The 17,824-nt window shown below is 49.0% G+C and overlaps 1 protein-coding gene across 1 annotated transcript in view; it reads left to right on the top strand.

Moving 5' to 3' along the window:
- Positions 1-504: 504 nt before the first annotated feature.
- Positions 505-17,824, top strand: part of UNC93A (unc-93 homolog A) — a 37,102-nt gene continuing 19,782 nt past the window's right edge. Inside the window, exons 1-2 of the mRNA XM_047093126.1 lie at positions 505-636; positions 12,099-12,236. Of these exons, the coding sequence (XP_046949082.1) occupies positions 12,147-12,236 (90 nt within the window). The 5' untranslated portion in view covers positions 505-636; positions 12,099-12,146. The remainder of the gene's footprint in view (positions 637-12,098; positions 12,237-17,824) is intronic.

The following is a 17,824-nucleotide window of genomic DNA, read 5'->3' as shown; positions in this document are numbered from 1 at the left end:
CGGCCGACACAGCAGGTGCGCTGCTGACTCCCGGCTGGCGAAGGACCCTCAGGGAGACATCTGTGTGGAAGGCTCCAGGTTCACACCAGCTGGGCGCCCTGCCTTGGGAACGCGGCACACGGGGCCCCGGTGGCGGGACCCTGGCCCCCAAGGGCCGAGTTGCCCCACAGGCCGTGCGCTGTGAGCGCAGAGCCCTTGCTCACCTGTGAGTCACGATCCCCCCGTTCCCGGACACGTCATCAGCCTGATTTCTCTGTGCCTCCCCACCGTGTCACGGCCTCTGGTCCCACGGCCCCGCCACAGTCGTGGAGGCGCGGGGAGAACTTCCTGACTGAGTGACAGCAGCAGGTGCGTGGCTGCCTCCCAGACGGGGCGGGGGAGGGGGGCGGACAGCTGATCCTCGGGGGCAGAGAGCAGGGTCCAGCGTGTGGCCACCGCGGCGAGCGGGCCTAGCCAGGGGTCTCAGGCCGCAGCACCGCACGTGTCCCCGCGGCCCTGGAGGGAATGTCCGCAGGGAGCCGTGCGCACAGCTGTCGGCCGGGCCGCCTCCAGGGGCTCAAGCGCACGTCCTGCTTCTCTCCGGCTCGTCCCAGACAGGCCGGGCCTCGAGGAGCTGCTGACCCCGTGTGGAAGCAGGTGGGGACGAAGCGGTCACGGGCAGCAGGGTGGCAGTGGGGTTCCGCCACGCTTCCGAGGGACGCCCGCGCCTCGTGCAGGGGCGGGGGGTGGCGGTGAGGCTCCGTCTGGAAACACAGGAAGCTGCGAGCAGGGCTAGCGGTGTCTGGTGGCAGCTACTTGGGCAACCTGTTTGCATGGGCTTCGGGGGCCGGGGAGGCGGGAGAAGGCCTCAGAGAGGGTGCTGATGAAGTCAGAGGCTACAAATAATTCTGAGTTTCAGTTTAATGTTCAGAGTTGTCACAAAACCCTTTCTATAAATATAGTTTCCTTTAAAAATGTTTACTCTCAGGGGGGCCTGGGTGGCTCAGTCAGCCGAGCGCCTGACTCTCGATTTCAGCTCAGGTTATGATCCCACAGTTCGTGGGGTCGAGCCCCGCGTCAGGCTCTGTGCTGGGCGCGGAGCCTGCTTGAGAGTCGCTCTCTGCCCCCCCCCCCCCGCTCGCACACCCTCGTTCCCCTTCTCTAAAAAAAATAATAACAAAGTAAAAATCTTTATGCTTTTTCAAATTAAATGGTCTTCCTAAAAATGGGGGAACGGTATACAGGTGCATGGGACAGAGGGCACGTTCGCCCCCTACGCCCACACTTGTGCTGTGCAGAGAAGGGTTTGGCCTGAGTCTGCTTGTAGGCTCATTGTATGCGGGTGTGCAACGCGTGTACCTGTGTGTATATTGGTACTCACGTACGCATATGCACATGTGTCCGAGAGGTTTCTTTTTTCTTATTAAATGTCTTCATTTTTCATTGAAGTATAGTCAACACACCGTGTTATATTAGACCCAGGTGTAGGAGAGAGCGATTCGACATCCACACACCACGCAGTCCTCGTCGCCACATCGCACGCCAAACCACTGATCCCTTCCCCCACCCCTCCCCGCCGGTGACCGGGGTGTCCTCTGTGCTCAAGAGTCTGTTTTTTGATTCGTCTCTTTCTTCCTTATCCGCTCATTTGTTTTGTTTCTGGGCCCCATGGAGATGACTTTTTCCATTAAAATGGGCTCGCGCTACTTTTGTTCAAAAACCAAGCAATAATGTTCAGTAGAAGGGTTTATAAAATGTTCTCGGCCACACCACGCTCTCATCCGGTCTGCCTTTCCACATCTTTCCCAGAGAGCCAAGCAGTTCCCAGATAAGCAGCCGCTGGACGAGCTGCAATTTGCAAACAGGTCCTGCGACTTGCCGAAGCGAAAACAGGTCTTACGCAAGGGTTTCCCGAGGTACTACTGAACAGAGTCGTTCGCGCTCCTTGCGACCAAAGGCAAACCAGGAAAACATCCAGCGTTCTCCACGATTCAGGACGCCGTGTGCCACGATAATGACGGGAGCGAAGGAGGCACAGAACTAGGTAAAATCCACACGTGTGACGTTGCTGACTTTGGGGACATAATTCAAACTTTATGGACGTTTGCGTGTTGTGGGATCAAAGGCACAAAATTATCCTTGGAGATTTACCAAGGTAGTTTTACATCCCCGAAGCTTTGCCTGTGCAGACAAAATAATGGATTGAAAACTACCCAGAACATTCCAACATGACCACCACTCTGCCGCTCGCCCGGGGATCACGGGCGAAGGTGTATTTGGCCCTTGACTGTCCCAGCTTTCTTAGCTACTCACAGGGCTCCCCAGGACCCTGTTCAAGCAGAAGGTCTCGGGCTCTGCTGGGCTCACAAGACGTGGGGCTGGAACTCTCTGTGGGGGAAGACCCCTCTGGGTGGGCATCGGTGGAGCCGAGCAGCCTCTCTGTCACCCTCATGGAGATGGGGGCGGGGACCGAGCGTGATCGCCCTCCGCATACGATCCGTCATATGACCTGCTCTACTGGGGGACGGTCTGTACCCCACCTGAACTTGTTTGATTTCTCTGTTTGCTTCGTTGCAAACAAAGCCCTTGTGTTCCGTCAGTGTCCAGATACGATTCTGGGTGCTACGGGCGTATCCGACCCAGGGCAGGCCCAGCAAGTAGCTTGAATGACTGCGGAAGTTGGTGCTGGAGCTCGGGCAGCAGAAGGCCCATCGGAGGGAAAGGGAGCGTGCACGTGAAAAACAAAAGGGGCGTGGGTGCATGTGCACGCACGCGTGTGGGCTAAACCTGGCGCCTCCCTTCCCCTCCCAAATACGAGAGTGTGGGGCGCCTGGGGTCTCAGTCGGTTTGGCGTCCGACTTCAGCTCGGGTTATGATCTCACGGTTCGTGGGTTCGAGCCCCGCGTCGGGCTCTGTGCTGACAGCTCAGAGCTTGGAGCCTGCTTCGGATTCTGTGTCTCCCTCTCTCTCTGTCCCTCCCCCGCTCGCACTCTGTCTCTCTGTCTCTCTCTCCTTCAATGAAAACGAAACATTAAACACAATCTTTAAAAATATATGTCCAAAGACAAGAGGATGGTGTGGGACGTTTCCCCTCTCAGACTCGTTCCACGTCGCGACGCTGGCAGGCGCACACACGAGCGCGAAGCGTGGCCCGCCAGCCTTTCTCTCTGGGACAAGGTGACGCTGCTTAGCCTTTCCAGAAGCCGCGGCTCGGGGGCTCTGCAGATTCCTGTGGAAGATGCGGGCTGCGTGCTCAGGCCTCTGAGGCTCAGGAGGAGTGGGTGCGAGGGACCCCGGGGGCGGGGAGGACCCAGAATCGCAGCACGGCTCCGAGGGAACAGCGTGAGCATGAACACAGTTGGGGATATTTCAGGTCCTTCTCCGGGCCCTGCTTCTGCTGACTTTGTCCTGAGCAGGGTCTCCGCTCTCTGATAAGTGATGAGGAGCAGGAGGGGCCTCAGCCGAGGGAGGACAGGACCCAGGAGGACCCCAGCCCACTCCAGAGGACCGCCTACCAGCGTGCTCTTCACAGGCACCCGCCTCACCCACCGGCCAGCCTGCCCCTTCGAGGCTTCGGATGCTTTGAAACCCTGGCTAGGAGATGCAGAGAATGCTTTCTGGAGCCAGAGATCAGAGAGTATAAATTGCTCTTCCAGGAAAAAAAAAAAAAAAAAAAAAAAAAAAGGAGCCACCAAATACATTTGTTTCCAAAGTATAAGAATTGCGAACTTCAAGCAATAATTTGCTCCCGTCCTTACATACGCATTTTTCATCTTCATTAGATGAAAGTGTAAGTAAATGATGACGACAAATTTGAATTTGTATGGTGCTGCTTTTATCAACAAAGGTATCAGGTTTAAATGTCAAGAAAATTGATATTAATTGGCTTCCAGAAGTAATTTCTTTAAAAGAGCCGATCCCTGATTAGACTTCCGAGAATTAAGGCTGTCTTTAGCTACTTAGCTGGAAGTTTGCTGATTTAAAGTGTGACCTTCTAGGACGCCCCCTGGGAGCATTAGGGGAGCTCAGTGTTAGCCCAACAGTGGCACCTAGTGGCTGGGAAAATCTCCTGCCTGTCAGACCCCATGAGTCTCTAGAACATTCTTTGTCTCAGCGGTGTGCCAGGCACTGAGTCTTTCACCTTAATATCCAGTGAGCAATCCTGAGGATTCAAGCAGATCTACAAAACCATCTTTTTCTCCTCCAAGTGATAAGGTGCTGATGTTAATTTTATTTTTTTTAATGTTTATTTATTTTTGAGAGAGAGGGAGACACAGAATCCGCGGCAGGCTCCAGGCTCCGAGCTGTCGGCACAGAGCCCGATGCGGGGCTCAAACTCATGAACCGCAAGATCATGACCTGAGCCGAAGTCGGACGCTCATCCGACTGAGCCCCCCGGGTGCCCCTGTTAATTTTAAAGAAGGAGGTGGTTATGGGTATTTTTGACACCCGAAGGCGTCAGCCATTTGAGGCTCACCCCGGGGCCCGGGTTCACAGTTCCAGTTATTATTATTGCTAATAATGTTGAAACTGGCTGACAAGTCAAGACAGCTTTCGGGTTTCTGGAATTTCCCATGCTCGTCCCTGCAGGAGTGTGTAAATTAGGGAGCACACACTTCTGAGGCTGGGGCCCTCTGCTTACGAGGAACGCACTGTGGCCTCCTCTAAACTTGTCCTCATCACAGGCACGGCCTGGGCACGGTCCTAGTGGACCTCCCTTAGGAGATATTCTGGATGTCGTCACTAGGATGGCAACATAGCTTGTCCCTGACTTCGCTCCCTCTCCCGAGAGCCACTCACGACTATTGAAGAACAACACCAGTGAGAGAATCCCGGAACAAGGGAGTGGGGCCGAGGCACCGCCCGCACCTCAGAGACCAGGCCATCCCGAAGCAACAGGGTAAGAGAGACGACCACACGGCCACACGCTGGCCACTCTGCCCCTCCCCCAGGCCAGCACAGCGCCGTGAGGACAGGTCTCCCCCGAGCCTCTGGTTCCTCCAGTGGGAAGAGGGAACCTGGGCTCACAGCTAGGCTGCCCGGCACGTGAGTCATTTTGTGGGAGCCCCTAATCTGATTTCATACCGTGAGGGCTCGACCACTGGGAGTGTGACTGTCAGGGAGGAGGGGGGCGGGGCTTGCGACGGCACTTGGATCTTGGCAGACCAAGTTCATATTTGCGGTGCCCAAGCAGGGATCCCAGTGAGAGGTTTTGTTCCACAGCAAAACTGCAAAAGTCAGGGGCGCGGTCTGCCCGGGGAACGGGATGGGGTGCAGACCTGCCTGATTCGGATCCTCAGACGAGGATCCTGCCAGCCTTGGAGCCCAGTTCGCCCGTGCCCAGGCAAGGTGCTGAGTCACAGCCCCGCTCACCGTGGAGGCTGCCTTGTAGCCCCGTTTGAGCAGAAGGGCTGGCAACCAGTCCTGGAAGCCGTGCACCCAGTGCTGCTGGAGCCCAGAGGCGGGCGGGCAGAGCTGACGGCCCCCAGAAAAAGCCAGCACTGACTGTGGGGGCTTCCCGTGCGGCACACGGCAGGGACATTAATGCACAGCCGAGTCCCAGCCCCTCCAAACCAGACAGCTTGTTTGGGAAACCGAGAGAAACCTGGAATGTCTTTTCCTCTTCCCGTCCGGGCACAGGGGCTGAGACACAGCCCCATCCGCGGTGCAGAGTGTCTTCCAGCCCCGTATAGACAGAAGGGTTGGTGACAACGCCTGGAAGCCATGTGACCCAGCAGTGCTAGAGCAGAGAGAGGGGCAGACAGAGGCGATAGTTCGCAGAGCAAAGCTAGGGGCCCTGTTCTTCCAGGGAGCTTGGGTACGGGTTGGCTTGAGTTAAGAAACAAAGAATTCTACCAGCTTTAGAGCTGTTTCCCCTGTTGTTCCTGGGCATCCCTGCCCATCTAATTCACAGCCCCGCTCATCACTGAAGACAGCTTTCAGCCCGTCAGGCCAGGGAACCTGACCAAAGCACGTGAGAAGCTGAAAAGCCCACTCAATAGTCCTACGTGCAGCGGCACTTGAACCGAGGGTCCAGCCTGTGACTTCCCCCATCTGCAGAGCTAACCGGTGGCCTCACCTGACCAGAGAATTCTGGCCCGATTCAGGTCCCCAGACCATGGGCTGTACAGGTCCTGGTCCTGCAGCCCTGCCAAGGCAGGGAGGCTAATTCACAGCCCCAGCTAGTACTGAATATTACCCAGCCCTGGCCAGCTGGTAAATCTGACCAGAGAGTCCAGTCAGACATGGAGCCCATCCTACAGCCTCACTTGGGTAGGGAAACAAACCAGCAGTCCTATTCAACAGTTCTCAGCCAGTAGCACAACCCCAATTCCCAACCACAGAGCTGGAAAAGCGGTCTTGCCAAAAATAGACCGTAATAGTAGGGCCCATCTGCCCGAGGACATTACCAGCAGACACACCCAGAAACTCAAACTGAACTGACTAGTGAAGAACTCTCCCTGCCAAAGCAAATCTGGAACATCTAGAAGAGCTCAGTTACTCAAATGCACAGATACCACTGCAGCGAATCAAGGATCATGAAAAATCAGGTAAGTATGACACCACCAAAGGAAACCAATAAAGCTCCAATCACTGACTCTAAAGAAATGGAGATCTATGAGCCGTCAGACAGACAATTCAGAATAATACTGTTAAGGAAGTTTAGTGAAGTGCAAGAACACAGACAGACAACTAAACAAAATTAGGAAAACAATGCACGAACAAAATAAGAAGTTCAACAAGGGATAGTGACCATCAAAGCAAACAAATGAAATCCTGGAGTTGAAAAATTCAATAACTGAGCTGAAGAATTCAACAGAAGAGAAGTTTTTAAGAGTAGACTCAGCCACGCAGAATAAAGAATCAGTGACCTGGAGGACAGGACAATGGAAATTATTCAGTCAGAGGAGCAAAGAGACAAAAGAATGAAAAAGAGTGAAGAAAGCCTATGGGAATTATATGACACGATAAAAAGAAACAATACTCACATTATGGAAATTCCAGAAGGAGAAGAGAAGGAGAAAGGAACAGAAAGTATATTGAAAGTAACAATGACTGAGAACTCCCCAAACCTGGAGAGAGAAATGGACATCCAGATCCATGAGGTCCAAATAGGTTGAGCCCAATTAGGGCTACACTGAGACAAATTGTAATTAAGTTGTCAGCAGTCAAAGACAACAAAATAAATAAATAAAAATAAAAACAGAAAAACAGGAAACAACAAAATGGCAATAGTAAGTCCTTACCTATCAATAATTATTTTAAATATAAAGGGATTGAATTCTCCAATTAAAAGACATAGAACAGCTGAATGGATAAACAACCAAGGTCAAACAATATGCTGTCTAGAAGGGGCTCATGTTAGCCTTAAAGACACTCACAGACTGAGGGTGAAGGAATGGAAAAGACATTTCAAGCAAATGGTAACAACAACAAAGCAGGGGTAGATATATCTACGCTGGACGAAACAGACTTTAAACTAAAAACGGTAACAAAGAGACAAAGAAGATTATTAAATGATGATAAAAGGGTCAATACATCAAAAAGATATAACAATTATAAATATTTCTGTACTCAACATTGGATCCCTAAATATATACAGGAAAAACTAGCAGAGGTAAAAGAATAAATCAGTAAGAATACAATAATAGTTAAGGACTTTACTACCCCATTCTCAACAGTGGAGAGATCATGCAGAGAATCAATATGGAAACAACAGATTTGAACAACACTGTAGACCAAATGGCCCTAATAGACATGTACAGAGCATTGTAATACACATTCTTTTCAGGTACACGTGGGCCATTTTTAGAATAAACTGTATGTTAGACCATGAAACAAGTCTTAGCAAATTCTAAATGATTGAAATTATATCAAGTATCTTCTCTGACCACAATGTCATGAACCCAGAAATCAATAACAGAAGGAAAACTGGAAAATTTATAAACACATGAAAATTAAACAACACTCCCCTGAACAACTAATGGATCAAAGAAGAAATTAAAGGAGAAATAAAAAAAGTTTTTGAGAAAAACAAAAATGGAAACATAATGTATCAGAACTTGTGGGGTGCAGGAAAAACAGTTCTAAGAGGGAAGTTTATCGCAATAAATTCCTATATTAAGAAGCAAAAAATATCCCGAATAAACAACTGAACTTTATGCCTTAAGGAAAAAGTGAACACAAAGTTAGAAGAAGAAAGGAAATAATAAAGATTAGAGCAGAAATAAATGAAATAAAGAAAGAAAAACAATAGAAAAGATTAGCTAAAGTAAGACTTGGTTCTTTGAAATGATAAAATTTACAAATCCTTACCTAACCAAAAACAAAAGAGAAAGGACCCAAATCAACTAAATTATAAATGAAAAAGGAAACTTTAGAGTGGATACCACATAGATTCAAAGGACCATAAGAGGCTATGAGGAGAAACTATATGCCAACAAACTGGACAACCTAGAAAAAAATGGAAAAATTTTTAGAAACATATAACTACCAAGACTAAATAAGGAAGAAATAAAAAATATGAATAGACAAATTTCTAGGAAGGAGATTGACAAAGTAATAAAAAAATCTCCCAATGAAGAAAAGCCCAGGACCACTGGCTTTATCAGTGAATTTTACCAAACATTTAAAGAAGAATTAACACTAATTCTTCGCAAGCTCTTCCAAAAAATTGAAGAGGGGAGGATGTTCCTAAACTCATTGTATGATGTCAGCATTATCCTGATACCAAATCCAAAAAGGATGCTACCAGAAAAACAAACAAACAAAAGGCCTACAGGTCAATATCCCTGATGAATATTGATGCAAAATTCTCAATAAAATACTAGCAAGCCAAATTCAGCAGCACACTAAAAGGACTGTCCACCATGATCAAAAGGGATTTACCTCTTGAAATGTGAGGATAATTTGACATATAAAAATCAATCATTGTGATACATCACATTAATAGAATGAAAGAAAAGAATCATATAATCATTTTGGGGCACCTGGGTGGCTCGGTAGGTTGAGCGTCCGACTTCGGCTCAGGTCATGATTTCGCAGTTTGTGAGTTCAAGCCCCGCGTCGGGCTCTGTGCTGACAGCTCAGAGCCTGGAGCCTGCTTCAAATTCTGTGTCTCCCTCTATCTGCCCCTCCCCCCACTCGTGCTCTGTCTCTCTCCTTCAAAAATAAATTTTAAAAAACATAAAAAAAAATTTAAAAAAAGAATCATATAATCATTTCAATAGAGGCAGAAAAAGCATTTGGCAAAATTCAACATTTTTTTCTCAGTAAAAACTCTTAACAAACTAGGTATAGAAAGAACATATGTTAACATCATAAAGACCATATATAACAAGCCCATAACTAACATCATGCTCAATGGTGAAAGTTTGAAAACTTTTCCTCTAAGATCAAGAAGACAACAGTGCCCGCTCTTACCACTTCTATTCAACATAATATAGAAGTCCTAGCTAGAGCAATCAGGCAAGAAAAAGAAATAAAGGGGATCATAATTAAAAGGGAAGAAGTAAAATTGTCTCTATTTGCAAATGATATTATTTTATATAGAGAAAATCCTAAAGATTCAACCAAAAAACCATTAGATCTAATCAATGAATTCAGTAAAGTTGCAGGATACAAAATCAGCATATGAAAATCAGTAGTGTTTCTATACACCAAGAACAAATGTTCACAAAAGGAAATAAGTGAAATTTATCCCACTTGTAAGTGGGATAGCGTAAAAAACAAAATACTTAAGAATAAATTTAAGGAGGTGAAAGATCTGTACTCTGAAAACTATAAGACAGTGATGAAAGACGTTAAAGAAGACACAAAAAAATGGAAAAGTATCCCATGTTCATGGATTAGAAGAATTAATATTGTTAAAATGCTAATACTACCATAAGCCTTCTATAGATTTAAGGCAATCCCTATCAAGATTCCAATGGCATTTCTTACAGAGGTGGAAAAAACCTCCTAAAATTTATATGGAGCCACAAAAGACCCCAAATAGCCAAATAAATCCTAAGAACAATGCAGAAAGCATCACTCCCTGAATGGAAGCTGTACCATAAAGCACTAGTCATCAAAAGAGTAAGGTACTGGCATAAAAACAGGTGAATACACCAATGGAACAGAAATGGAAGCCCAGAAATACACCCAAGCATTATACAGTTAACCAGTGTTTGACAAGGGAGCCAAGAATACTCAGCGGAGAAAAGAAGACAGTCTGGAATAATTGGATATTCACATGGAAAAGAATGAAACTGGGCCCATATCTTACTCCACCCAGAATTAACTCAACATGGTTAAAGACTTAAATATAAGAACTGCTGTCATGAAACGCCTAGAAGAAAACTTAGCAATAAATCTCCTTGACATGACTCTAGGTGGTAATGTCTGGATGCGACACCTACAGCACAGGCAACAAAATGAAAAATAAACAAGCGGGACTTCATCAAACAAAAAGCTTCTGCTCAGCTGAAGAAACCACCCACAAAGTGAAAAGACGGCCTGTGGAATGGGAAAAGGATTTGCAACCCATGTATCTGATAAGGGGCTAATATCCAAAATATGTAAAGAATGCACAAAACTCAATAGCAAGAAAGGACAAAAGACAAATAAACAGCCCAATTAAAAAATGGGCAAAGGACCTGATAGCCACTTCTCCAAAGAAGATCTACAAAAAGACAACAGGTACGTGAATAAATACACACGTCTCGAATCATTAGAAAATGTGAATCAAAACCGCAATGAGATGTCACCTGACACCCGTTAGGATAGTTAAAATTAACAACACTGGAAACAAGGGTTGGCGAGGATTCAGAGAAAGGAGAACCCTCATGCATTGGTGGGAATGCAGACTGGCGCAGCCGCTCTGGAAAACAGTATGGAGTTTCCTCAAAAATTAAAACTAGAATTGGGGCACCTGGGTGGCTCAGTTGGTTAAGCGTCTGACTTTGACTCAGGTCATGATCTCACAGTCTGTGGGTTCAAGACCCGTGTCAGGCTCTGTGCTGACAGCTCAGAGCCTGGAGCCTGCTTCGGATTCTGTGTCTCCCTCTCTCTGCCCCTCCCCCTGCTCTCTCGCGCGCTCTCTCTCTCTCTCTCTCTTTCAAAAATAAATAAACATTAAAAAAAATTTTTTAAATACTTTGGCCCTTGGAACTTACAATCATGTTAACTATTTTTCAGAAGTTGAGCTATGTGTCTTGAAACTCACATTTATACTCTGTTCTTTAAGACAAGTACATCCAGGGGCGCCTGGGTGGCTCAGTCGGTTGGGCGTCCGACTTCGGCTCAGGTCATGATCTCACGGTCTGTGAGTTCGAGCCCCGCGTCGGGCTCTGTGCTGACAGCTCAGAGCCTGGAACCTGCTTTGGATTCTGTGTGTCTCTCTCTCTGACCCTCCCCCGTTCATGCTCTGTCTCTGTCTCAAAAATAAGCAAACATTGGGGCGCCTGGGTGGCGCAGTCGGTTAAGCGTCCGACTTCAGCCAGGTCACGATCTCGCACTCCGTGAGTTCGAGCCCCGCGTCGGGCTCTGGGCTGATGGCTCAGAGCCTGGAGCCTGTTTCCGATTCTGTGTCTCCCTCTCTCTCTGCCCCTCCCCCGTTCATGCTCTGTCTCTCTCTGTCCCAAAAATAAAAAAAAAAAAAAAATAAACGTTGAAAAAAAAAAATAAGCAAACATTAAAAAAAAAATTTTAAAAGAAGACAAGTACATCCATATTCTGCACCATTGACAATTTCTTTCAATGTGAAAGGTACCATTATATACATATATCTATATGTATATAATGTAATCATATTATACATGTATTACATTATATAATATATATAACGTGAAAATCATTACTTTAAAAATTATATCTGCTAGAAGTTAATACGGGGAAAGTTCAAGTACAAGCTGATAGAAGTCCGATCTTTTGCCCCATTACTGTGGATTGTAGTTACTGTGGATTGCAGAGAAGGTGAATACATAGCAGCGTCCCTAGTGTTTCACGGTGTCGGTGATAACCAAGCTCATGAACTCCCAGCAGCCTTAATGACCTAGGTGCCTCTAACTCCGACGAGAGACAGAATGTGACTTCTTGGTACAGACCGCTTTTCCTGTGCCCCCGTTGGTTTCTTTTAGGGAACTACGAACCTACGTGTCCACTGATGGTTGACATCTTTAATCAGGATGATGGAAAGCAGCCTGAAGAATGTTCTTGTGGTTTCGTTTGGATTTCTGCTTCTCTTTACGGCCTACGGAGGTCTGCAGAGTCTGCAGGTAAGCGAGGACACTTCTGAACAAACGTCCATCTCTTGGCCTCGAAGAATCCGCAGGGTCACAGAAGACAAGGAATGTAGGATTTCTTGTTAACCGATTCACTCCCAAATCCTCTCAAACAGTGGTTTTTATGTGCTTACAAATGTGCAGCCCCACCCTCTCCAACAGGATTGCACAACAGGGAGTGTGTGTTTGACCCTTGGACAAGGACTGTGGGTCTTGGGCTCGTGATGTGATTTGCCTTTGACACAGTTAAAAAGAGAGAGGCACACGGGAGCGGCGGGGTGGATTAGTCGGTTGAGCAACCAACGTAGGTTCAGGTCATGATCTCACGGTCCGTGAGTTCGAGCCCCGCATCGGGCTCCGTGCTGACAGCTCAGACCCCGCTTCAGATCCTCTGTCCTCTCTCTCTACCCCTCCCCCGCTCGTTCTCGTTCTCTCAAACATAAGTAAAACACTCAAAAAAAAAAAAGAGGGAGAGTCACAGGATGACTCATTGCGGATTCTGTGTCTTCGTGCCTTTGGCTTTGTGGTTGGGGTAGTAACATGAATTTATCCTATTTTGCTAGACCATAGAAATTCCAAGCTTCTTTTTTTTTAATTTTTTTAATGTTTATTTATTTTTGAGAGAGACAGAGCATGAGCATGAGCATGAGCAGTGGAAGGGCAGAGAGAGAGGGAGACACAGAATCCAAAGCAGACTCCGGCCCCTGTCAGCCTGACACGGGGAGTGAGCCCACAAACCGCAAGATCGTGACCTGAGCCGAAGTCGGACACTTAACCTACTGAGCCACCCAGGCGCCCTGAGATTCCAAGCTTCTTTAAGCAGAACAGTGAACTAGGACAAAGTTGTCTCCATAGCTTTGACCCCAACCCCCATGGCACTCTCTCCTCCTCAAGCCTCTAAAAGGCTGTAACAAGAGTCACGTTTGCCTAAAAGTAGATTGGCTGTATCTTCCCCAGGTAGTTACTTGTTGTTGTTGTTGTTGTTTCCTTTTTAAAGTTTATTGGAAGGAGCGTGTAGGTTTCATGAGCGGTAGAAAAGTGTCAGATGGTTTTCCTCTCTTCTCTTCCTCATTTCCTGTCGTCTGTTTCTCTCAGTAACTAGCTCCTTTCTCTTGTTTTTGCAGTTTCTGCTCCATAATGATTTTTGGCTCTGATGTAGGAGACCTGTTTTTGTTTTTGTTTTAAATCCGAGTTAGTTAACATACATACACAGTGTAGGGTTGGTTTTGGGAGTAGAACCCAGCGATCCATCCCTTGCATACAACACCCAGTGCTCATCCCAGCAGGTGTCATCCCAGCAGGTGTCCTCCTCGATGCCCATCCCCCAGCCCCTCCCACCTCCCCTCCAGCAACCCTCAGTTTGTTCTCCGTATTTAAGAGTCTCTCATGGTTTGCCTCCTTCTCTTTCTTATCTTGTCTTTCCTTCCCTTCCCCTGCGTTCATCTGTTTTGTTTCTTAAATTCCTACATATGAGTGAAATCATATGGTGTTTGTCTTTCTCTGACTGACTTATTGTACTTAGTGTAACACACTCTAGTTCCATCCACGTTGTTGCAAACGGCAAGATTTCATCCTTTTTGATTACCGAGTAATATTCCATTGTGTATATGTTGTCTTTATCCATTCATCACTTGATGGACATTTGGGCTCTTTCCATACTTTGGCTATTGTCGATAGTGTTGCTATAAGCATTGGGGTGCATGTGTCCCTTCGAGTCAGCACTCTTGTATCTTTTGGATAAATACTTGGTAGTGCAGTTGCTGGGTCATAGGGTAGTTCTATTTTTAATGGTTTCAGGAACCTCCACACTGTTTTCCAGAGCGGCCACACCTGTGTGCATTCCCACCAGCAGTGCAAAAGGGTTCCCGTTTCTCCGCATCCTCGCCAGCATCTGTTGTTTCCTGAGTTGTTAATGTTAGCCACTTTGACAGGTGTGAGGTGGTATCTCGTTGTGGTTTTGATTTGTATTTCCGTGACGATGAGTGATGTTGAGCATCTTTTCATGTGTCGCTTGGCCAACTGGATGTCTTCTTTGGAGAAGTGTCTTTTCACGTCTTCTGCCCATTTCTTCACTGGATTATTTGTTTTCTGGATGTTGAGTTTGACTAGTTCTTTATAGATTTTTGCGTATTAACCCTTTATCCGATACATCATTTGCAAATATCTTCTATTTTATTTTAAGAGAGAGAAGGAAAGAGAGAGAGAGAGGGAGCAGGGAAGGGGCGGAGCGAGAGGGAGAGAGAGAGAATCCCAAGCAGGCTCTGTGCTGTCAGCACAGAGCTAGATGTGGACTCAGTCCCGTGAATCATGAGATCATGACCTGAGCCGAGATCAAGAGTTGGACACTTGACTGGCTGAGCCACCCAGAGGCCCAGTTGCTTGTGTTTGGAAGTGTACTTAACACAGGGGCCACAACCCAGAGAGAGCAGGTGGCCCCCACCCCCCGCACACCCAGGCCCACCCCAGTCTGCCTGGGGTCTTGGGAGTAGAAGCACCCACGATCATTGCTGAGGTGCCCTCTTCCTTGGAAGACATCAGAGGACCAGACCTCCAGCTCTGTGCACCATCCCGCCACCCACTTCCCCCACCCTCTGTCCCAGCCCGAACCGCCTTGTCTCCTCCTTTGCTGGTCCAGAATATGTAAACATGGTTTAACTGGGATAACTGTCTCCATTGGTCAGGACTGGCTTAAGTAAAAGAATTCAATGACAAGGACAGAAGTGACCTGAGGCATGACTGCATCCCCGCGATGCTGGAAGCACCTGTCTGTCCCTGTCATTTCCTTTGGCTTTCAACTGGCGGGCTTCGTTCCCAATCCCCAGGGTCCCAGCCCTGATCTGGACTCACCCCGGGACCCAGGCACGCGTCTACACAGCCTTCCCCCTGCAGCAGCTGCAGCCTTCACACCCCCGTGGCTACTGATCTGCTAGTCCTTCACATCTCCACTCGGATGTCACCTCTTTCCCTTCCTTGCTCCCTGGAGCTGAAGTCTGGGTGGGGTGCTCACAGGTGCTGAGGCAGACGCCTGTGATCGCGTGATGCCAGGACCACAGCCACCGCTCCGTGACCGAGTCCCCCTGACCAAGACGGGCCAGACACGCAGGGGGCAAACTATGGATAGTTCTGTGAATGAGAGTCATCGGTGCGTGCTAATCTCCAGCTGAACTCTCTTCTCAGGCTCTCTATGGGCTTAAAGATCCGACCCTACTCCCCAGTACTGAGCTGGGACCTATCTTGGCGGGCTGCCCAGCATCATCTCCCAGAAGAGCTTGACGGCTCTGGCCATCGTGCAATGTTCCGTGCTGCCTCTCCGCCCAGGATGAGGCCCGTGAAAACGCATCCCCGCATCTCCTGCCCTCGACACCTCCCACCCTTCCCCAGGTTCCCCCTCATCCTCCAGATCTCATTTGGTCTTCACTCCTTCTAGAAAGTCTTCCTGACCCCACTGGGCTGGCCCGAGTTTCCCTTGCAGGACTCACTCCCCACTGCAATGGACTGTTCGCTGCTGTTAATGATTCCTCTTGGCTCCTGTCCACTGTGCACTCCTGGAGGGCAGCGGCTGCTGAAATTTCCTTTTTTTCCACTAGAGCAGGTGCATACAGCCTCTGCGGGTAAGCGTTTAAGACTCTGTTTGCTGAATGAGCTGAGGGAATGTCCCGATTGTTTACGCAGGCAGACCTAGCACAATTCGAGCTCAACATGCACACGTACTTACCTTCACACGTGTATTTGCCGACTGGCTCTCCTAACACAGGCAAACACACGAAAAATGGTTCGAACGTGGCCATTCACGTAGAAAAGAAATTTGCTTTTAAAATTGCATTTTGGCTTCTGGCATCCGTCTTCCTTTTCGGTGGTTTGCAGTCAAATCCGATTACAAGTGCCTTATGCCCTTCGCTGGCTCGCGGCAGTGCTGTGGGTGGAAGAGGTCCCAACGCAGAGAGACGCCTCGCGCCTCCCACTCACACCCAAGGAGGCGAGCCCGGTCATGCAGGAGGGGTTAACGCGCATGTATGAAGGAAACAAAGCCTCAGGCTCATCCAGCTCAGAGTCATAAATGGAAATTTCCAGCTAACCCCCACGGCAGGACAGAGTGCTCAATTTCCACCTTCCAGCCAGATGTCAGAATTCTCTTGGGACTAGCTGTTTTTATCATCCGTTTTAATTCATCCGCAAATACCCGTTTAAGCACCTGCTTTGGGCTAGGCATCGGGAGAGATTTGGAAAAAGCAGAACATTTCCCTGCGTTCGAAAGTATCGTTGTCAGCTGGGGTGACATCATGGGTCAGCATGTGGTGTGTGCCAGAGGTCAGGCAAAATTCCAACAGCAGATCAGAGCACAGGTCTCCGTGGGTGACGTTACCCAGGAGCCCTCAGACACCCCTGATCTGCGCTGGAACAATGGGCACCCCCTGCAAAGCGGGGACAAGGAAGGTGGGAGCACGTCGGGGGGCCGGGCAGCAAAGGAAGCGGGAATCCTGGACCGGTGGACACAGGGCAGAGTAAGAAGTCAGCCCGAGGGTTTGGGATTCCGGGGGGCAGGCCGGCAGTGAGGGAATGTCAGAGAGCAGTACCTGGCCGCGTGGTACAGGGTCCCTGGCCACAACACGTCTTGCCGGGGCGACCAGGCAGGAAGGGATGTTAGAAACCAGGCATTAGAGTGCCAGCTTCCAGGTCATCTGGGCACCCCACTGTGCGTGTCAGTCTGCGAGCAGACGTGTCCCCTTCTTTATCTCTTCCATGAGGACAGTAACTCTGTTTCCTCAGCTTAAAGGGGAGAAGTCCAAAGCTCTCCTAGAGATAAAAACGGATTCACAGAAGGCGTGTGGCCATCTGCCCCGGAGCGACCCCAGCACCGGGCCTCGGGCTTTCCCTCTCCCCAGGATCTAGCAGCAGCTGCCTCATGGTTCGGACTGTGCTCCCTCCCAGGCCTCACCTGTCAGCTGGGGGGGAGCACCTGTCAGCTGGGAGGGGAGCACCTCTCAACTGGAAGGGGAGCACCTGTCAGCTGGAGGGGAGCACCTATCAACTGGGAGGGGAGCACTTGTCAGCAGGAGGGGAGCACTGTCAGCAGGAGTGGAGCACCTATCAACTGGGAAGGGAGCAGTATCAGCAGGAGTGGAGCACCTGAGCATCTGTCAGCTGGAGGGGAGCACCTGTCAGCTGGGAAAGGAGCACCCGTCAGCTGGGATGGGAACACCTATCCTCTGGGAGGGGAGAACCTGTCAGCTGGAGGGGAGCACCTGTCAGCTGGAGGGGAGAACCTGTCAGCTGGGAAGGGAGCACCTGTCAGAGGAGGGGAGCACCTGTCAGCTGGGAGGGGAGCACTGTCAGCAGGAGTGGAGCACCTGAGCATCTGTCAGCTGGAGGGGAGCACCTCTCATCTGGGAGGGGAGCACCTGAGCACCTGTCAGCTGGGAAAGGAGCACCTATCCTCTGGGAGGGGAGCACCTATCCTCTGGGAGGGGAGAACCTGTCAGCTGGAGGGGAGCACCTGTCAGCTGGAGGGGAGCACCTATCAACTGGGAGGGGAGCATCTGTCAGCTGGAGGGGAGCACCTGTCAGCTGGGAAGGGAGCACCT

This window comes from Lynx rufus, unplaced genomic scaffold (assembly GCF_022079265.1).
Source record: "Lynx rufus isolate CCGP_SWC_20201006 ecotype Redwood Valley unplaced genomic scaffold, mLynRuf1.p SCAF_32, whole genome shotgun sequence".
In the NCBI taxonomy this organism is placed as follows: domain Eukaryota; kingdom Metazoa; phylum Chordata; class Mammalia; order Carnivora; family Felidae; genus Lynx; species Lynx rufus.
This window is presented reverse-complemented; position numbering and strand designations above follow the sequence as displayed.